Source organism: Cololabis saira, chromosome 3, assembly GCF_033807715.1.
Source record: "Cololabis saira isolate AMF1-May2022 chromosome 3, fColSai1.1, whole genome shotgun sequence".
Lineage (NCBI taxonomy): Eukaryota > Metazoa > Chordata > Actinopteri > Beloniformes > Belonidae > Cololabis > Cololabis saira.
The window spans coordinates 22,900,698-22,922,733 of NC_084589.1; the positions used below are offsets into that span (position 1 = coordinate 22,900,698).

General features: G+C 37.2%; 2 protein-coding genes across 3 annotated transcripts; both read left to right on the top strand.

Annotated features, from left to right (window-relative positions):
• Window positions 1-1,239: 1,239 nt before the first annotated feature.
• LOC133429176 (casein kinase II subunit alpha) lies at window positions 1,240-10,010 on the top strand. Of its 2 annotated transcripts, none has more exons than XM_061716607.1 (15): window positions 1,240-1,309; window positions 2,092-2,180; window positions 2,470-2,543; window positions 2,737-2,865; window positions 2,987-3,098; window positions 3,201-3,302; window positions 3,404-3,454; window positions 3,530-3,589; window positions 3,687-3,770; window positions 3,869-3,979; window positions 4,099-4,200; window positions 7,682-7,782; window positions 7,912-8,060; window positions 8,201-8,290; window positions 9,062-10,010. In XM_061716607.1, the coding sequence occupies exons 4-15, from the start codon at window positions 2,765-2,767 to the stop codon at window positions 9,175-9,177; spliced, it is 1,179 nt and encodes a 392-aa protein (XP_061572591.1). In that variant the 5' UTR covers window positions 1,240-1,309; window positions 2,092-2,180; window positions 2,470-2,543; window positions 2,737-2,764; the 3' UTR covers window positions 9,178-10,010. The 2 variants fall into 2 exon arrangements, with proteins under 2 accessions (XP_061572591.1, XP_061572592.1); XM_061716608.1 differs by lacking the exon at window positions 1,240-1,309 and adding an exon at window positions 1,382-1,541.
• Window positions 10,011-11,264: 1,254 nt separating this feature from the next.
• Window positions 11,265-21,796, top strand: LOC133440962 (serum paraoxonase/arylesterase 2-like). Its single transcript, XM_061718311.1, has 9 exons — window positions 11,265-11,407; window positions 11,527-11,597; window positions 11,679-11,734; window positions 14,600-14,765; window positions 15,150-15,276; window positions 15,384-15,584; window positions 15,682-15,763; window positions 20,905-21,033; window positions 21,121-21,796. The coding sequence occupies exons 1-9, from the start codon at window positions 11,331-11,333 to the stop codon at window positions 21,280-21,282; spliced, it is 1,071 nt and encodes a 356-aa protein (XP_061574295.1). The 5' UTR covers window positions 11,265-11,330; the 3' UTR covers window positions 21,283-21,796.
• Window positions 21,797-22,036: the final 240 nt, after the last annotated feature.

Consider the following 22,036-nt stretch of genomic DNA (forward strand, 5'->3'; position numbering starts at 1 on the left):
TAGCCTGCTTTAACTTAAAATTGTATAAATTAATATAAAACAATAGAAAGAAAGCAGAACATCCATACTGTAATAATAATGCACATTTTTAGTGCAATAACAAAAGTGCAAACAGAAAGTCTGTAGAAAACTTGTAAACATATTTGTGCCTCAAAGGCCATGACTGTAGGCTACAGTTGTAGTAAAACAGAAAAAATAACTTGCCATATAAAAAAAAAGTGTTTGTTTTGTTTTGTTTTGTTTTTATTTTGGATCCCCATTAGCGGACGCAAAACGCCAGCTAGTCTTCCTGGGGTTCCATGAAGATTAAAAGTACATTCGTATAAAAGCACAATTATATATATATATGTATATATATTTATATATATATATATATATATATATATATATATATATATATATATATATATATATATATATATATATATATATATATATACTACTTATATACTACTCCCAAACTCCCAAACTGTACTTTACATTACATTACGTTTGAATGCAAAAAAATATTTGAGACTCAAAAAATGCATTTGAACACTGTTTTTCTTTGATTGGAAATGAGATGAGTGAGTGGAAATGTTTTCTTTGATAGAAATGAAATTTTTTGTTTGAAGCAACGTTTTTGATTGAAGTAGTGTTGTTTTGTGTTTGGGCCATATTATGAGTAGGACATTTGTGTCTTTATTATTTAATCAAAAAATAAGTTGCTTAAAAAAAAAAACATTTGGTTGGATAAAAAACTGGATAATTTTTCCAAAAGGGGCCCAATGAGTATCTTTATTTTCGAACTTGTGCCTTATATGTATGTATGTTTGTATGTATGTATGGATATATGTATAGTTTGATATCGCTGTTGCTGCCATTATATATATATTTTTTTTATTTATTTATTTATTTATTTTTTTATATTTATTTTATTTTGTTCCCCCTTAATGTATGTTTTTTTTCTCCCTAGGGTAATTATGGGGAGGGTAGGAATGTGGGTATAATAGAAATCATGCATGTGAAAATGTGAATTGTGAAAATTATTGTGAAATAAAAAGATATTAAAAAAAAAACAAAAAAAAAACAACATTTTTAATAAAAAAAAATCTCTTCAATAAAAAAAAAACACTTTTTCAATCAAAGAAAAACAGTGTTCAAATGCACTTTTTCTAGTCTCCTTCAAGCAGAGCCGTCGGTGTCAGAGGAAGCTGAATCCCCCCACGGAGGCTGTAAACCTTAGAGAGCGCCCCCTGGCGGCGAGGCTGTTCTCGCTAAGCTCTTCATCCCGAGCATCGCCATATTGACGTCCCCACAACGCTGAGAGGTAATCGCGTTATTTAATCGGCAAATCGACGTCGTCTAAGAGCCCGTCTCTTGCGCCCTGCGTGTGAAGAACCCCCGGGGAAGCGACGGCTCGCCCTGGGCGCCCCTCTACCGCCCGACCGCGGCGTTTGTGGGAGTCTTTTTCAAGGCGTTGCCTCGCCAGCAGTCTGCTCAGTAGCTGCTAGCCTAGCTCCTGTTAGCTGCGGAATAACCAGCTCCATTCACAAACCCCGGTGTGTGGAGAGGTAGAAACAGGGACCATATTGGTGGTTGTGGTGTTATTTTACATTAACCGACCCAGTTCAGCCCGTAGCAGCCTCGCACTGGGAGCGGGAGGTTGTGTCTTGGTCCTGCCGGCTTTTCCCTCTGCTGCCTGGGAGCTAACTGGGTAGCCGCGCCGCTTAGGCAGCGTGATTTTTGGTCCCGCGTTAAATCGACGCACATAGCCTACGGGTACGGTGTGCGTCACCGCGTACCCTACGGCGTAGGCTCTGCGTCGGTGTAACGCTGGCCGGGTGCGGGCCGTGCGCCACAGCGTCTGTCTGTCTGTCTATCTACATGTCTGTCTGTCTTTTATAAAAGTATTAAACGGTCAAGAGATTGCGTTTAATTCCTCACCAGGGAGGCCGTGTTGGTCCCCTGCGTGGGTTGTGTTTCTGAGTGTTAACCTCCACTGGATTTATTGGATTACGTGCGTTAGCTCACACACTTTGCTCATGTTTGCTTAATTGACTCTTATTGATTTTAATCAGCCTACTTTCTGCCCTCTTCTCCTCCCAACAGGAGGGTATTTGTTGCAGCTGCCAGTGATGACCGCACTGAACCCTGTACCTCCTGATTAGACTGGTGGATTCCCCCCATTTAACATCCAGGTTTCTCCATTTTATACGCCATCATATCAGGGGAAAACCACTACCAATATGAGCTAGAGTTTGGTTTAATTGCGTCTTTGTTTTTTTTACTTTTCTTTTAACTATGCTTTAGTGAGTAGTGGCAGGATGTGATTAACATTTTTTCAAACATCCAGTACAAAATGTCATGTTTAAGGGGGGAGGGGGGGTCCCCTCACTTGTACATCAAAAGGGTGCAGTAGTTGCTCAGGATTGTAGAAAAGTCTAAACATTTACTTACTTTAATGTTTGTTTTGTGTGCCACTTTTAGCTTTAATACCATAGAAGCATCTCAACCACTCCTGCCCTCTATCTGCCACCATTATCCTGGAGTAAACCCCCCAGGTACGGTGCCGTCCTCCTAAAAATTATATAAACTGCATTTAAGGATTTAATTGTAAAGATATTTTTGTATACAAACATGGGAAATATTCACAATATTTAACCTTTTGTTGGTGTAAAAGAAAAAAACAATCCTCAGTAAGTTAGGATTTTCATTCATATCTTTTAAATATTGTCTCTTACTGTCATTTTGTAGGAAATTTAGAGAAGATCCTTTGCAGAATATGTCTGGCCCTGTTCCAAGCCGGTCTCGAGTTTACCCTGATGTAAACACACAGAGGCCTCGAGAATACTGGGACTACGAGTCCCATGTTGTTGAATGGGGGTAAAGTTTTGGCTTTATTTGATTTTTATTTGATTTTTTTATTTTGCTGTTGGGTAGTTCATCTTAGCATTTTTTACTGAGTTTTTATGCCGTATTTATTAACCTTTTTTTCTTTTGTTAGGAATCAAGATGACTATCAGCTCGTCAGAAAATTAGGAAGAGGCAAATATAGTGAAGTTTTTGAAGCCATAAACATCACAAACAATGAAAAAGTGGTCGTCAAAATACTGAAGGTATGAAGATAATCAATGGATTACCTGCGTTGATAAACAAATGATGGTTCTTTCGCTTGATTTTAGATTTCCTATGATATACTAACCTGTCCTTTTTCACAGCCTGTTAAGAAAAAGAAAATCAAGAGAGAAATAAAGATCCTGGAGAACCTGAGGGGTGGCCCAAATATCATCTCACTGTTAGATATCGTCAAGGATCCTGTGGTAATTTTTTATTCCAATTTTCTCTGAAAATGTCAGGTCTGAAATAAGTTTTTCAAGTATCAACCAGAATGTACCGTACTTTTTTTTTTTTTTCTTTTTAGTCCCGAACCCCTGCTCTGGTCTTTGAACATGTGAACAACACAGACTTCAAGGTATTTTTTTTACTTTGTAATCTTGATTATGTACATATATTTCATGTGACTAATATGAATTTTTTTCTTTGGCAGCAATTGTATCAGACTTTGTCAGATTTTGACATACGGTTCTACATGTATGAAATCTTAAAGGTAAGCAGCCTTTATTAGTATTGTTCTACTTGAAAGAACAATATAGACCCAGAGTTTAAGTTTTAACATCTTGTTGCCTTTTTTTTTTACGTAAAAGGCTCTGGATTACTGCCACAGTATGGGGATAATGCACAGAGATGTCAAGCCACACAATGTCATGATTGATCATGAACACAGAAAGGTATTGTCACAAGCCGATTAGCATGTGCATCATGTCTTCTTTCACAACAGCTGTGCCAGCTTTTTACAGTTATTGAAACACTGATCTTGTGTTTCCAGCTCCGTCTAATCGACTGGGGTTTGGCAGAGTTCTACCACCCAAACCAAGAATACAACGTGAGAGTGGCGTCCAGGTACTTCAAAGGACCTGAACTGCTGGTAGACTACCAGGTGAGGTTAAACATTTACATTGTTGGAGTACGGATAACTCGGTTTGTTTTTTTCTTCTCTATTTTATAAAATGAAGTAAGGAAAACAGTTCAAGCCTTTTCCTTTTGTGTTATTTGTAGATGTATGACTACAGCTTGGACATGTGGAGTCTGGGTTGCATGCTGGCCAGCATGATCTTCAGGAAGGAACCTTTCTTTCATGGTCATGACAATTATGATCAGGTATGAGCAGTCTAGTTTTTAACATTTTTAATGACCTGTTGTGCATATGATCAGACTTGTAGTCAAAAGAGAGCTGTGTTTGAGCCTTTTCTGTTTTTGCTTTTTATATTCCCCACATTCCACAATATGCAGTATTTTTAGTTTTACACAGCCGCACCAGTTTTTCCTCGCACCAGGCACTGACCTCATTGCAAATTCTCAATGTCTGCTTCAGTGTTTCTTTCCAAATGAGTCCACAAAAGTTGCCTTATTCTAAACCACCTGACAATTTGGGACATTCAATGTCCAACAATTTTCGTACAAAACAAATTCCAGATAAGGCAAATGGATAGATGTTTTAACTCATTTCTATCTTTGATTTGTTGTCCCAGGGTTTTTTTTTTCAACACTGAATGAAGGATTAGTGTGGTGGAGTTTTATTTGTTTATTTAAATTCAAATTGAGTACAAAACCCTTTTGCTGTCTGAGTTCAAATTTATATGAAATCTTTGCGTGCATAACAGGAAATGTATTACATTGAATATAAAACTAAACTCGTGCTTTTATGTTATCAAATTAGGTAGGATACTTTTCCTGAAATCCAAATGTAGTTTAAACATGGGAATCACATGCAAAATGATTGTATAAAATTGCTAATTATCTCAGTTTTTCAAATAATCCCCCCCTCTTTTTTACTCGCACAGCAAGATTTACTTCATTACTTGTAATCCTTATAACCTCTCAAAGGGCAAAACCCACTAGTTTAGCGTTAAGGTACTTTATCTAAATGCATCTCAAAAGCTAAAGCGAGCATGGCTTACAACCTAGTAGCCCACCCAGTGAGATTACCTTGAGTAATCCTTACCTAGAATGATCGTTTAAAGCGTGTTGAGTCTCAAACAAAGCAGTGTTAAGCATGTTCTGACCAGATGTTGTAGTAACTTGAAGAAAGATATACTGTAGTTGGTGAAATCGCACATAAGCAACACAATCCACCAGAGCAGTCATTCATGAACTTGACACATCTAAAGAAGAGACGACAGGAAACTAGACTGGCAATAAAATCAAGAAACTGTTGGTGGCTGATGTTCAGGAAGAAAGTTCACTGCGGACTAGTGATAATGTTGCAGTTGTGTATTATAGAATTGTTAATGTGCTGCGAAAGACGGAGCTACATAAGCCCATATGGGGCAATAGCTGTTGGGAAGTTCTGCAGGAGCTGCAGGTGCTCAGGGTGTTTTCACTCTGGCATTATTTGGTTTGGCCAAAAAGAACTCTGGACAGAGTCCGGTATACTTTGGTCACTGTGAACCCAGCAGTCGTACTCCGATGCGCACCAAAGCTGCAATATTGAGATCTCTGAAGGAATTATCTGGCTCTTGGCAAACTCCGATCCAGTCCGTTTGTGGTGTGTTCGGTCCGCAGCCTCAATCTGATCTAAGCACAGGCTGTACTCTACCTGACTGAGTTGTGATGATGCACACCAACATGGCGGTAGAAAGTAACACGAGCAGTTGTGAGCAAAATATAGGCCATCGTGTGTGTGGTTGGTGTGTTTTTGTGCTTTTATCGCTTTGCTTTAGAGTGGTTATCGTGGAAACATGATACTCCTCCGGGGCAGATATTGACCAGTGATGGTACTGACCATTGTCCCATGGCTTGTGGTGGAACGTTTCAGCTGGAGGGAAAGCAACAGTTGTAAACGCGGACCAAACTTTCTGAAAAGTGATGCAATATAATCTGGTCCACACCAAGATATGTGAACAAGATCTCAGTCAGCGCTGATGACTTTTACAAATGGTTCCGCTGGTTAAAGACAGAGGAATGCACAGAGGGGTTTTTTGAAGCTTCAAAGTTTTTTTGAAACTTCATCCTACACCCTTTCAAACAGGAAATATTTATCTACATATAGATTTGTCTCTTTAATTTGCTTATGGGTTTTTTTGTTTTTTCGGTATATACATTTTATGTATTCAGATTTTTTTTGTTTTAACCTGTTTGAATAAATAATTAAATGAAAAGGGGATACTGTCCCAACCTTTCTCGCTTGGAGACGGGATAGTTGAACAAGTTTTCTTACGTGTAGTTGCATATGAGATAGTCAGCGATTTGAAGTTGGTTGTTGTGAGGAGTTTGGAGAGAGAATCAGGAATGAAAAGATGGAGCAGGAGCAGCCAGCTGGCTTAATAAGTAAGAAGCAGCTCGAGGATCTTCAGTATCACATTTAGCACAGTTGAGTCTGAATGATGGCTAGCATGATTTCTGTGGTATCGAGAAGTCAGTCTTGCGGTCACATTTTCTCTTTCCCACTGTGTTGCAATTCTTAAGTAAATGGGTTTTATGTCCCAAAGCCGTAAGTGCTTGTGTCTTGGATCCAGGAAGGGTACAGTGTACGCAACAGCGCCTGCACTGTTGACATCTGGCGTGTTTTAATCTTGAATAGCAATGCACAACAGACTTATGATATGCTATCTGTTTGTGCTGAGGGTGAACCAGACCTGGATTTACATGTCGTTGGTATTTTTAGTCCCATCTAAGCTCAGATGCCACACATACTTTGTCAGAACGTAACCTTAAGAAATGTTCTTGTCTTGTTGAACCATGGCAGTTGACAAACATTAGAGCTTTGGTACTACCTTGTGGTAGTAGTGATGCATTACCACTGTAATGACTTTACATTATTCCTAGCTGTAAGAATGACACGGCAGTTTTTATACTGTTCTCTGTACGTGCTAAACACAAAAAGAAAGTTATACATCAAGACAGTGGTTGCATAAACTATTTAATTTCCTATGAATTAATGATTTTTCAAATATTTGGAAATGATCCTTCCCAATTAATTTCTTAACTTGCCTAGGTTTTTTTTACACCCTGACCATATAATGAATGTTGGATTCATTTTCTTTATTGGTTGAGTTTGTCTCAGTGACTGTCCCATGGTGTTGGATATTCTTGTTTTTTGGTTTTTTCTTCCTTTTCAATTTCATTTAATGAAACCGTTTGAGAACAATTGCAACTGTGCACTGATAGGAACAGGAGAAACTAACAACTGCACACTGCTGTCTGCTTTTTCGCACCTTGATCTGCTGAAAGACGCCCACCTCCCTTTTCCTTTGAGTTTCTGAATTGATTATTTTTATCTTGGAATATGTGTGGTGTAAGAATGTGTCACGGTTGGTGAATACATCTATCTTGAACATACGCCCAGAAGTTTGATGTGAGGTGACCTTCATCTGGCACCAACTACATTGTCGAAACCAGTATGTTGCTTCTTTAGCTACCTTTTATCTTGCAGGGTTCTCACATTTTTTATTAATATGATGAATCGATGAAATTGACACGCACCTAAAAATGTATGACCAGTTTTTGGACTAATAGTAATGGATGTGAAAATATTGTTATAATTGTAATTTGTGCATTGTTGGTGTTAAAAAAAAAAAAAAGTTAATTTTTATATTCATAACTTTTGCTTTAATTGTTGAACCTTTCTGTAAACTTGCAGCTTGTGCGGATTGCAAAAGTACTTGGCACAGAGGACCTGTATGACTACATTGACAAGTACAACATTGAATTGGATCCACGGTTCAATGACATTCTGGGAAGGTAAAACATTAAGGCTGGTTTGACTTTTATGAACCACTCGTTGGGGTTTTTATGTCCCCACTTTGTCGTTGAGTAAGTTTCTTCAACAGCCGGTGGCAGAATTGTTTAATTTTCTTGCTCTTTCTGTAGACATTCTCGCAAAAGATGGGAGAGGTTTGTGCACAGTGAGAACCAACACCTAGTCAGCACAGAGGCTCTAGACTTCCTGGACAAACTGCTGCGCTATGACCATCAAGTTCGCCTCACAGCCAGAGAGGCCATGGATCATCCCTACTTCTGTAAGTTTGCTTCTTTATAATTAGGTGTTTTGAGTGTTTAGTGTTAAACCACAATTGAGTGTGCTGTTTCACTGCGGCGGGAATGTGTCAGCTAATGCATTTGGTTTTTACGAGGAGCTCACATCCTCTTACGTTCACAGATCCCATCGTTAAAGATCAGGGAAGGGGGGCGACTCCTGGAGGGATGGCTGCCAGTTCCACTCCAGTCAGCTCCTCAAGTATGATGGCCGGTGAGTAATCCTCCTCCAGATGTCCCCTCATCATCTTTTCCTTTTCGGAGGTACAGACTTGTTAAAAAGTGACACGTTTATCTTTATCTTCACCTTTTTGTGCAAAATTATGGTTTCTGGTATGGTATCTGAGATAGGGCTGGGTATCGATTCAAATGTCAAGAATCGATTCGATTACGATTCTTAATATTCAGAATCGATTATCATGATTCAATTCGATATTGATTTGGCTTAGTGTTATTTAAAATGTTTTTTGAGCTGTTGCCTGAATTATATGACTGTAAAATAACTAGTGAAATAATAATTTCACAATAATTATTGTGAAATAACTAAGAAATAAATAACTCAAACAGGCCTTTCAATATCCATTTAAAGTGCAAAAAAGAAAAATTGCAACAGTTCATGCAGTAAACAAATCATTTTAGCTTATTTTATTTATTCTGTCAACACGCACACACATTGCCATGAAGCACCTGGCATTTTTCAGAAGTGTCATGACAAACTGTGTGTCCGACTACTGGGATTAAAGTTCACCTGGCGAAAATGATGAGAGAGGGGGGGGGGGAAAAAAAATCGATCTTTAGACATAAGAATCGATTTTTAGGAATTAATATGAGAATCGATTTAGAATCGGAAAATCGATTTTTTTCAACACAGGCTAATCTGAGATGAGCATTTAGCTGTGGTTGAAGAGGGAGTAATATAATTAATTGCTGTGACTTGTATGTACAAATCTTTGCACGTCGGTAATGAACCTTCTGTGTCTTGCAGGCATCACCTCAATGTCCTCTTCGCAGCCACTGGCTAACATCGCCGGCTCACCTGTCATTGCTGCCCCGAATACTCTGGCCACACAAGTCCCTGCAGCCACCGGGGCCCAGCCCTGAACCCACTTCCTCACCTGTGTTAACGTGTGCTCATGACCATGTCCTGCCTAGCTCTCACTGCGGCCCAGGACCATGGCTCCCCTTTTTATGTTGAAAAATAACAAAGAAGAAGATTTAAAATTGCTTTTCACATTCAGTTATATTTTGACACCTGGGCTTGACAGAAATACGTTGTTGCACCTGTCAGGTTTACTAGAATTCATTTGGGTGTGTTATTTGACGATGCCATTGTCTAGAAATTCTAATAAGATGTAGACATAAAGAGAATGGATAATAAAATTTATTTTGTATGTTCCAAATATACAGTCTTGCTTGAAGCTGTTTGATGGGGATCCTGCTGTATTACACTGTGAACCTTTACACGACTTCACAAAACAAGAGTCAGGAATCTGGTGTTGCCCCACATAACAGTGCTCGCCGGTTGCACACAATGTAATGTGCAGGAGTTGTTGGTGTTTTGAAGTTGTTAGATGCTATCATTCTTTAATTGGACTTTTGTAGATATTCTACAGTTATTGTCAGGTTGCATGCACCCAATGCTGAGTTTCACGGGGTCAATAGTTTGCCAACTTTATGTTACTTTCACTTCTGTATGTGTATGTATGTGTCCATGTTTGTTTTTTATGAAGTCTCTTACACATGATTTTGATTACATAGACAATTTTGTAACCTTTTGTTTTATGTTGGGAGGAGTCATCACCTACGGAAAACAACTTCAAAAATAAACAATTTAAACAGGGTTCTGCAGGTACTACATGTTATTGAGTATACCATTTGTTGAATGGTTGCGTCAAGAACGTGAATGAGTTCAAAGCACAGCACTAAACACTTAATTGTGTGTGCTTTATTCTGATGAGCTGGAGCAACGTTGGTGCTTGCGGTTCTTTTTTGTTGCAAATTTTCTCCTTTCTATGGTGAAGGGGACATTGTGTCTTTTTTTTTTTTTCCCCTCGAGAGCAGGAAGACTACAAAGTGAGTGGTTGAGCTTTCACAGGCCTACGCAACTTTCATGAACCGGGACGCAGCTGATCTGTTCGTGCTGCAGGATTAACAGAGGCTGATATTGTTCTTATAACTAAATGACTTCTGCCATTGGGCAGAAGAGCTGTTCTGATCGAGAGGCTAAACAGCAATTCTGTTGCATGTTTGCCTGTGAAGTCATTTTACAGGCCTCAGTAACAGGCCGGGGGGCATTTGTGCAGAACTGTCCCACAAAGACTGCAATCGCTGAAAACAAAAAAAGAATTGCTGAAACACTCAATGAATTATCTAGATTCAATAAAATCCTTGTACAAACATCTATAACAGCGCTCTGAAGATTCGAGGTCAAGATTCTCAGACACGCCGTCCTACGGATAAAAAGTGAAGCACATGAAGTTGGCCCTTGTGGTTGGATATTTTGTGTTCCTTTTTAAAATTAGTGTTTCTGTCACAAGGTAAATCATGTGTATCTTTGTGGCCACTGGATGCAATTTTTGGAGCCAAAAAGAGTCACTTTGATGTTTGTCTTTTTGTATCTTATGTGAATGTGGTCCATTTTTGAGACTCAACATATTTTTCGTTTTTGTCATCCTTTTGTCCCCTTGTAGTCACTTTGCGTATCCTTGCTGTGCACCATTATGTGTCCTTGACCGTATTTTACGTTTTTATCATTTGATCTGGTCTTTTTTGTGCTGCTTTGTTTGCCCACTGCAGGGACTGCGTGTCGTAAACGAGAAACACGCACTCCGAATCATGCTGCATTCGGAAACTTCACCATTAAGGCCGATTTATGGTCCGCGTTACACCAACGCAGACTACGGCGTAGGGTACGCGGCGACGCGCACCGTACGCCGTACCCTACGGCGTAGGCTCTGCGTCGATTTAACGCGGAACCATAATTCAGGCTGTAGTATTAACCATTTCCACAGGCATATTATATATATAAGTCAAGGAATTATAAACAAGTGGAGTGTTTTTTTTGGTTGTTTTGTTTTAATTACTACACAAAACACAAATACAAAAATGTACCAACTTCCGAGGGGTGGAGAGCATTCTTGAACAGATGAGTTCACGTATGTCCGATAGTCTCAAACGCAGCATGGGTGGCATTCCTGTCGCTGTGAAACTGGAGAAGATTAAATCTTGAGGTAAAACTGCTCCACGGCCTGAAAATGGGGACCTTTGGAAAGATCTCGTTGGCAATAGCAGCACTATCGCTTCTCCTTGGAGAAAGGATGGTCAATTTGAGGTATATAGAAAGCACCTGCATTCGCAGCGATGCGGTTTTGTCTGGACGATTTGGGTTTTTTTTTCTAGCGGAAAGTTTGTTTCTCCTGCTCCAATATAACTTTGTGTTTGAAACTGCAGCAAAAGGAGCCTCGCCTTCAGAGAGGTGCAGAAGAAACATCTACCCAACTGTGTTACACTCAAAAATCTGGGTAAGAAAGAACACGAGAAATGTGGTGAAGGTCTTTAAAACATTGTAAAAATGATTATTAGTGAAAACCTTGTTCTTGCAGATCATGGGTCTGAGGATATAACAATCATTGGAAATGGGCTTGCCTTTATCAGCACTGTAAGTGTTAAAAGTGTACGTTTTAACACAATCAAATCTGCTATTCTGCAAGTTAAACTTCAATAAAAAACAGATTTGCTCATTAGAATATCATTATAGTTATTTAAAAAACTTACTCTTGATGGGTCAAAGGTCACATTTATTGATAGAGCCCATTAAAAACCAACATAACGGGTCGAAGTCCTTACAAATAAAAGAATGAGCTTTAAAACAGCGAGAAGATGAAAGACGATAAAATATAACGATAAATAATAAACGTAAATGAACGGAAAAACCTAAAACTGCATCCCAATGTAAATAGATTATTTGGATGTTATACTGTTATTTCAGTAATTTTGTTGCGTTATGGAGGATACACTCAGCATTATTCCCACATGATTGAATAAATCTCCAAAGCAGAAAAAAGTATTTTTTTGTTTAAACACTCAAGATTTGCTCAAAGGTTAAGCTTTCAGCTTTTATTTAAGATGTTTCACAAAATATGATATTTGTGGTTTTAGCTATTTCTGCTGTTTTAAGCAACGTTCCTCCATTGTCAAGGGCTCAAAATTATTATTTTTTTTTTTTACATTATTTATAATATTATATATAAGGTAGAAGGTCTGGAGGTGTTTTCAGGTGTTGAGTTGGTATTTGGCAGCTGTGAAGCTATGAAGTCCAAGGGGAGCTCATTGCCAGTGAAGGAGACAATCATCAGAAAAGATAATTGAGAAAACAACATAAATCTACAAGAAAGATCATTCAAATCTTGGTTGTGGCCAAATCAACAGTTTGGTTAATTCCTTAAAAAGAGACAGGGTGCTAGTAAGCTCAACATCAAAAGACCTGGAAAACTATGATGGAAGAGTATCATTATCAAAATCTACAATCGAGATGCCTTTTATTAATGTCAATACAGAGGCTTTACAACACATTGCAACCCACTGATAACGTTCAAGAACAGGCAAATTAACCTTGGCCAGAAAAAAAAGAAAAGAAAAAAGAAGGCTTCCATTTTCTCGAATAGGATTCATTGTTGTGGAAAAACCTATTAAATTCTCTTTAATATGTTCTTTCCAACTAGGTGAATATCTAGACTGAAACTGAATGCGTCTAAGTTACCAAGAACAAGACTTGAAAGATGAGACGGATTTCAGTAGATTTAATTAAGCATCTGCATGCAAATGGTAAAGAACATACATCAGGCATCTCAATGTAGAAATGACAATGAACAAAGGAAGCATAACGATGATTCTACCTTGCAATTCAGATAAACAGAGCTAATCTTTTAGGGACAAAGTATCAGTCTGAACACTCTGTTCTCTGTACAAGGCTAAATTAAACATGGCTTTCAGTAGTTGGTTTAATCCAAGTGGCCAAGGCTACATTTTCCACCACAATTGTACAGATGAAACCAAGATAAACTTGCATCAGAGTGATGAAAAGATAAAAGTTTGGAGTAAGAAAGTAACAGCTCGTGATCCAAAGCCTAACACAACATGTGTCAAACATGGTGGAGGCAGTGTTATGGTATGGGTATGTACGGCTGCCATGGGAATGGGCTCAGTTGTGTCTGTTAAGAGAAGTAGTAAGATTAATTCTGTGTACAGGGTTATAGTTAGCTCACATTCAGCCAACTTCTGCAAAACTGGTCGGACGGCACCTCACACTGCAGATGGATAATGACCCTAGGCATACTGTTAAAGCAACTCAAGACTTTTGGAAATCAAAGAAGGGGAATTTTCTTCAATATCCAAGTCAGTTGCTTAAACTCAACCAAAAACAGACCAAGCTTTTCAGTTACTGAAGACAGAAAACCCCACAAACAGCCAACAACTGAAGCCAGCTCCCATGAAGGTCTGACACAGCCCCTCTAGAAAGGAAAGTCAGAATTGTGATGTCCAAATCAGTCAATACTTGGATGAATTATTGGTTGATTTAACACCTGGGACTGAACCGGATCTAAGTATCACAAATGATTGTTATATTTGTAGTTATGTCACTTTGTACAAATACTTTTGATCCTTTGAAAAGGAAGTTACTTTGCTCCAAATTGTTATTATTCCTAAATGGCAGTTGCGATATTTTTTGAAACTCCTTGAATTAAATCTGAAATAATTTAAGTCTAGTTTGGTCTGTGATGTCACAGTACTGCAGTTTTGAATATTGCACTGAATTAGAAATTTTAGTCCCCTTCAAAACAATGTGACAATTTTGGGTTATATCAGAATTTCTTTTGGTTCAAAATTACTTTTAAAGACTCAAATTAATGGTCACAGCCACAGAAAAAAGTTTTTGTTTTTTTTTACGTTGCGTTCCCCTTGAAATACATAAATGTAATAATAATAATGTACAACTTGTGTAAACAAATATTATAGTGGTTTGGCCCCTATTGACCAATAAGGATACATTTATTGACTGCCAGTCACACAGGTCACTCGGTCCCTCCTTGGCACGAGAAGATCGTTGAGATTAGACGTCGTCTACCATGCAGTATTTATAGCACAAGCGCAATGATAACTGACGGGGTCACATACATAACTTTGGTTACATAAAAATTTGGCTCATTTGGGTCAATTTTTGTTTCACTATTGGGGATTTTAGTCCTCTCTGACAGAATCCGGGTTTCAGGCGTTAATAAAGTATGTTAGATCTGACTGTCAGAGAGGTCTGGTGAAGGCTTCAGTCACTCACACACAGCTATGCACAAAGAAATCTGCTGCCAGATAAAAATGCCATATATATCTGACTTTAAAAGGTTTTGCCAAATAATGATACTAACCATGTTTTTTTTTTTTTTTTTTTTTAAGTGTGGTGAAATTTATTGTGCAATTTTCTTTTTTATAGCTTATTTCATATATTATATTTTCATATTTATGTTTTAAGGGACTGAAGTTTCCGGAAATACCAACCACAAACGATTATCCTGGGAAAATCTTCACCCTTGATTTGCAAGATCCTCGTCTGAAACCAGTGGAGCTGCGCATGCCAAGGAACTTTGATTTGGATTTGTTCAACCCACACGGCATCAGTGCATACACTGATCCCTCTGGTAAAAAGCGATTTTAATCTTAGTAAACATTGTGACTTATTATAGTAACCCTCTTCAGTTTCCATATTTTGCTATAAATGGGCTTGTGTGTGCATGTTGAGTATTAAACATGCTCTACATTGCAGGATTACCTGTGGGGTATTGTTGTGTAATTACAAATGTTCTTGGGTGTGACTTTGTCAACTCAGAGGATTTTAGAATCTTTATGTCACACAATCACAACAGACTAGTTTACACCTTAAACAGACCGAATTGTATATTTACAGTTTAATATCATTGTTTGATGTAGATTAGTCATTTTTTTTCCTTTATAGACATGCCTGCTATTTAAAAATCACAGTTTCAGCTGGATTTGTGTTTTATTTGTCTCTCCTCATTTATCAGATAATACAGTGTACCTGTTCGTTGTCAATCATCCTCAATACAAAACCCAAGTTGAGGTGTTCAAATATGTGGCGGACACGCTCTCCCTCGTTCATCTGAAAACCATAAAACATGAGCTGCTCCACAGGTGACAAGTCTAAATAGCACCAAGCATACATAAATGTTGAATTGACTGATAAAGGGTATTTGGTTGATGGTAACATCTCAAACATTTATTTTGTATTTTTTCTCCAGTGTAAATGATATTGTTGCGGTGAGCAGGGAAAGCTTCTATGCCACCAATGATTGCTACTTCTCCCATGCGCTCTTAAAAATGCTGGGGATGGTTCTCCTTCTGCCTTGGACCAATGTTGTGTACTACAGTCCAGAGGAAGTAAAAGTGGTCTCTGAGGGCTATTACATGGCTAACGGAATCAACATGTCTCCAGACAAAAGGTAAGAATGATGTTCTAGTTCATGTGCTTAGTCATTTATGCTTGTATTCTGCATTTTAATTTTCTATTTATTTATTTATTTTTCTATTTCATTATAGGCATCTTTATGTGGCAGATTTATTTGACCACAATGTGCACGTGTTGGAGCGGAAAGAAGATAATACAGTGACCTCAGTAAAGGTAAAATTTAACTATTATGAAATTTCACTGATGTATTTTGTTCAAAGCGTGTGTGTGTGTGTGTGTGTGTGTGTGTGTGTGTGTGTGTGTGTGTGTGTGTGTGTGTGTGTGTGTGTGTGTGTGTGTGTGTGTGTGTGTGTGTGTGTGTGTGTGTGTGTGTGTGTGTGTGTGTGTGTGTGTGTGTGTGTGTGTGTGTGTAAAATGTTAATTGATCTACTTAATTACTATTATATCCTAATTTAAACATGTACTTGCTATTTATTTGATGTTTTTAAATAATTTTTTTAAATATAAAAAATAAATACATTTAAATTATATGTAAATAAACAAATTAATAAAAGTAAAAATGTAAAGTAAATGTAAGTAAAAAAAGTTAAAACGATATGTTCAATATCATCATTTATGCACATAAATACATAAATATGCGTGTATATATAATATTTAAAAAAAAAATTAAGAATCATAAAAGCTAAATTAAAAAGATGAGTCTTGAGTTGCCTTTCAAAGACTTTCAGCTCAGTCCTCTGGTCGATGGCTCCACAAACGTGGGCCTGATAGTAAAAGGAGGCTTCACAGTATGTTTTTGTTTTGATTATAGGAACGGTAAAAAGAATTGAGTCTGAGGAAGGTCATGAAATGTAAGCAACCCTGACCGATAAGTATTTAGAACTAACTATTAATTAAATAAATAAATATTAAATAACTATTTAGAGTTTTATAAACTAGTAAAATGATCTTAAAATCAATCCTGAGGGAAACCGGTAGCCACTGCAGAGACCTTTAAATTTATGTAATATGCGCTCTCTTTCTTGTTTTTGTCAGTAAACATACTGCTGAATTTTGAAGTAACTGTTATTGAGAAATATTTTTTCTTGGTAAGACCCGAAAGAAGAGCACAACAATAATACAGTCTGTATGTAATAAAAGCATGAACCAAAATCTCTGTGTTGGCTAGAGAGAGAGAGAGAGAAACGGTCTGACTCTGCAGATGTTTTTCAGGCGATAAAAGGCATTTTTGGTGACAGTTTTGATGTAGGCATCAAAATTTAGGTCTGAGTCCAGAATGAGACCAAGGTGTTTTACTTGATTTCTTGGACTCTAGAAATTAGTTCACAGATCAATTTATGCTTTGAATATGAAAACTGATCTAACTTAAAGCATTCTCTGCCAGTAAGAGATGCTTAAGACCACTGAAAAACAGTTCCAGATAGGCGGACGAAACTGTGACGTCTGTTTAGAAGGATGGCGTGATCTACTGTATCAATTATATTTCGTTCATATTGAGCCTGAGGTCTTTCACAATTTTTACAAGTGCCGTCTTTGTACAGTGGTTGCTCTGACACCCAGATTGGAATTTTTCAAACAAACTGAGTGTTCATATAATAATTAAGCTGATTTAAAAACAAGCTTTTCTAAAACTTTTCTTAAAAATGCTAAATTGGAGACGGGTGTATAATTTTCAAGTATGGAGGCATTTAGTTTACTAGTATTGAAAGCAGCTGAGACCACATCCACCTGGAGAGAATAATTTACTTTTGTGAGTGTATCGTCAATAAAACAAAAATAAAAGAATATAAAACTATGCAGGGATAGGATCTAACAAGGATGTAGCTGTCTTCGTTTGAGAGATAACTTCAATCAGCATCTCAGGATGAACCAGGACTAAATTCTTCAGTGTTTCCACGTGTGAAAAAAGGCTTTCTGGAAAGTTTTGATATTGTATAAGGTTTGACTGAATAGTAGCTATTTTATTTGTGAAGTGGACTACAAAATGTTCACATTAAACAATGTAAGGCTCACTGGCTGACATCATAGGATCAGGATTGAATAAACGATGAATTGTAGAGAATAAAAATAGGATTGTTCAGACTATCACTTATTAATTTTGCGGAGTGAGCTTGTTACATATTTAACTGCTGTGTTATTTTCGCTATTTTTTCAAGGAATACCTGATAATAAATCGTTATTTTTTTTATCCATCTTCTCTCAGCTCTCTTACACTCTTTTTAAGTGTCTCTTATTCATTTACCTTATTCATTTAGCTTTTTGATTAGTAGTGGTCTTTTCTTAATTTTAATGGCGCGGCTGTATCAAGAGTTAATATTAATTTATTGTTGAAAGTATCTACAATGAAATCACATGAGGAAGGTAAAACAATTGTAGATGTTTTGTGAAAGAGAGAGCCACTTCAGTCATCAGATATCATTTCCTTACAAGATGCTCTGAATGATCTTGCAAGATCAAATCATTTAATACAAAAGAAAATACATGAATGGTCAGATATGCCAACATCTAAAACTTCTAAAATATTAATTTGGAGATCATAAGATAGAATTAAGTCTTAATTATGGCCTTTTTAATATGAGCGGGCTGAGTCACATGTTTAAAATTCATACAATTTAATAAACTTAAAGTCGTAGCAAATTGATCTGACTGGTTGTCAACCTGAATGTTAAAGTTGCCTAAGATAATCTTATTGTTATTATTATGTATAATGGAAAGCAGCTCTGAAAAATCTGTGTTTATAAAAGAAGAGCATCATTTGGGTGGACGATAAACTACCATGCACAGAATAGGAGGGTTACTAAAAATAAAAGAATAGTAATCAAAAGATTTCTAGTGATCAAATTGAATTGGTTTGCAATCAAAACATGTTGAGAGGATTGTTGCTGGACCCTCGCCTCTTTATTTAGACCTGGATGAAAATGAAAAGTGATGGTTTGGGGCGAGGCCTCAATAAGAGCTACTGGTCCATCCGTGCTCAGCCAAGTTTCAGTTAAAAACATATAGTTAATTTTATTAGTGTATTACTGTACATGCCTGTCCAAAAAAAGAAAAGGTTTAACTCTTTTTAGAGACTACCATAAGCGTTAATTAGAGCAGTGGTTCCCAACCTTTTTTCCATGGAGCCCCCCGTACTTGTGTCTATGTCCAGCCGGGCCCCCCGACCCGTGCGTACTAGCAGCAAAAGAGTAAAGTTATTCGTTACAAACCTTTAATTGTAAAAATGTAAAAATTAATTATGTTTTTTTTATACATTTCTCTTTGGCTTACCCTGTACTTTGTTTTTCTCACCTTCCTTTTGTGTCACCAATGTATAAAATACGCACAAAAAATAATTGCAAGGACATAAAATGATTTCTGAAAAATTTCTCTTTTAATATGAGAGCAACATTTTTTAACATTTTTCCTTTAACAACCTGTCTGAGTAGTAGTATGATTGAATGTTGAATAATTATATAATAATACGTTTTTAAGTTTTTATCCTGATAAATAACTTATATTTCTAAGTGGATTTATACAGACTTGGATTACAGTATTCCATTAGGTTTGTTATGATTTTTTTTATTTATTTAACATGTGCAAATATAATTTTTACAACTGCATATTCTCAAAGAAGTTTCGCGCCCCCCCAGAGATCTCTGGCGCCCCCCCAGGGGGGGCCCGACCCCAGGTTGGGAGACACTGAGTACCCATTTACCATGGCATTATTTTCATGGTGTATTAATTGCCACACCTGTATTTTCTGTTTGGAGTTGCAAAATGTACTTATTTTGCAAATATCTTGAACCGTAAAGAGCATTCATGCAGAGGGCTGGGCTCTGGCCTCTGTGACGGCTTTTCCATACGAGAATGCTTCCTGAACCACTCTTTCACCGTCTCAGTCTGATGATGGTATCATCTTGGAATATGCCTGGGAGGAAGAAATATAAATCAAATGTAAAACCTGGTAATTCAGTGTATTCAGATTCTCACCTGACCTCACGGTGAGCAACCTGAGCAACTCTAAGTACCGCAGATCATAATACGATCCCCAGATGACCAAATACTAGCCTACCCCACCATGGCCATAAAGCAGTAGCCAAAATGGGCTTTCATCTACTTCTCTTCTTACACTGGCGCATCCCTGACTCAGGAACAGGGTCAATCTGGACTCACCAGACCACCTGACCTTATAGCACTGCTCCAGACAGAAATATTAATGCTCCCAAGTATAGTGATGTTTTTTTTTTCTTCTTTCTCTTAAATCAGCTTCCCTGATAATTGTTTAACACTATACAGCTGTTTATGCAAGGTAATGTAACTTTATTTGCATCGTACATTTTATACACATAAGCAACTCCAAGTGCTTTATAAAGGGATTAGAAAGGTTTGGCCCCTATACTGTACCTCATGAAAGATTCAAAGGTTTATTTGTTGTCAATTTGCTGTATGTAAAAAAAACACAAGATGTTGTTTCTCCATCTCCTTGTCTTAACATGCAATTTAAAGAAAAAAAAAAAGAATAAATAAAAATAAAAACAGGTTAGACTGCTTATTTTATTTCTATTAGAAACCTATATGCAATCAGTGACGGTCTTGAGTGGTTGCATGCCCTTACTTTAAAATTGATTCTGTTGAATTATTTTGATTAGATTTTGCAAAATGCTTAATTAACCTCCAATATTTCAATGTCTTTTTGACAATCATATTCCCCGTAGGGAAAAGCCTAAAGAAGATTTCTTCCTCAAGGATGGCAGTTCACTTTTATCCTTACAGTTTTCAGAATGATTTGTTTGCCAGTTTTTAATCAAATTTATGTATTTGCATCAATCAGCGTGTGTTTGTTTTTTTGTTTGCTTGGTGCTGAGCAATAATGTGACCCGTCTGAAACAGAGTGACAGATTTATCCTGCTGAGACTGAGGCAGTACATTCTGATGAGAGGTTTTAACCCATTTAACAAGCTGAAGTAACCTTTTTTGGCCATGCAGTAGAGATTCCAAAGGTGTTCGCATGTGGTTCATTATCAATAAAGATATTCATCACATATTTTGTATTTGTACTTGTTTTAAATGACAGTAGAAAAATGTTTCCCTCCATGGGATAAAAGCCAAACCAGCATCTAATCAGTCAAGTGAAGTATTGTTACGCTGCTTTGTTTCAAAATCTTTAACTTGGTAAAATTATTTCAAGTTTAACATACTGCCATATGTACTAAACGTAACCAGTGTTACCATTAAGCTGTGGTATTGATAAACTGTAATATTTTCAATATTTAAGTAAAAATGGTGAAATGATGAAATGCCAGAATTTCAATTGAAGTGAATCAACATGCTTTGTGGTGAGTAGAGTAATAACTTTGTCTATGACACCTCAACAGTCTGTGGCTGTGGGTTCGCTCTCTGATAATATCGAGGTTGACCCTGGAACCGGTGACCTTTGGGTGGGCTGTCACACTAACGCACGGAAGCTTTTTATGTTTGACCCCAAAGACCCGCCTGGATCGGAGGTTTGTCTCTTCTTCATGAAAATCAGATCAATGTGTTGTCTTCCATCTACTGTTGTTTCTTCTTCATGATTATGTATATGTCTACAGGTCATCCGAATCCAGAACATTCATTCTGATCAGCCGGTGGTGACTCAGGTGTATCTGGATGATGGTGAAGTCATCAGCGGCTCCTCCGTGGCTGCTACCTACGGGAGAAAGTTACTCATTGGCAGTGTTTTCCATAAAGCCGTGTGCTGTGACTTGAAATAGGGAATGATTCAGTATTTTGAAAAGAAATGGTAATCAAGTTGTACCTTTTTTTTTTCTGCTGGATGGGGTGGTAATGATTTGAAGAATGATGTGTCAGTTACCTCAGGTTTTGTTTGTTACAAATTAATCTGATTAGAGAATCAGAAAACCTCTCCGCTGGCTCCAGCGTGCTGACAGACGGGCAGGAGAAGCTGGAGGAAAGCTGGAGTTTACCTGAGCCACGGGGCAACGGCACACCTGAGTACCAGGTGGTTTAATACACTTTACAGTGTATTAAACCACCTGGTACTCAGGCTTATAATTGTAAGACCCGCATATGTGAACCACTAATAAAACTTACAAGAACTTGGGAAAATGTTACATTCTGGTATTGTAGTGTGAATAGGCCTACCTTTTTTTTTTTTCTTTTTTTTTTTTTTATATAATTTTAATTAAAAAAATGTGAACTTTTTCATGGGGGAGGGGTGCTTAAACTGCTGAAATTTATTTTTTTCTCAAGAAAAAAAACAATAAATGAAATTAAAGCTGAAAGTTTGGTTTATGTTGTGATTTAGTGTACTTGTAGAATTTCTTACAAATTATGACTAAATAAATCTAATTTACAAGACATTTCTTTAAAAAAAATATCCTCATCTTACATCTTTTTCACAAAACTGCAACATAAGCAGTCCAGTATTTATGAGTCATTGTAACTAGGTTTGTTTTTCACATTCATACAGCCATGAATTTTAGCATTTTTAAGAAATTATCTTAA

Coding starts and splice junctions, on each gene's coding strand:
- LOC133429176 (XM_061716607.1), top strand. CDS start 2,765: ATGTCTGGCCCTGTTCCAAGCCGGTCTCGAGTTTACCCTGATGTAAAC. Junction 3,590..3,686: donor ACATGTATGAAATCTTAAAG/GTAAGCAGCCTT, acceptor TTTACGTAAAAG/GCTCTGGATTACTGCCACAG. Junction 8,291..9,061: donor CTCCTCAAGTATGATGGCCG/GTGAGTAATCCT, acceptor TGTGTCTTGCAG/GCATCACCTCAATGTCCTCT.
- LOC133440962 (XM_061718311.1), top strand. CDS start 11,331: ATGGGGACCTTTGGAAAGATCTCGTTGGCAATAGCAGCACTATCGCTT. Junction 11,735..14,599: donor GGCTTGCCTTTATCAGCACT/GTAAGTGTTAAA, acceptor TTATGTTTTAAG/GGACTGAAGTTTCCGGAAAT. Junction 14,766..15,149: donor TGCATACACTGATCCCTCTG/GTAAAAAGCGAT, acceptor CTCATTTATCAG/ATAATACAGTGTACCTGTTC.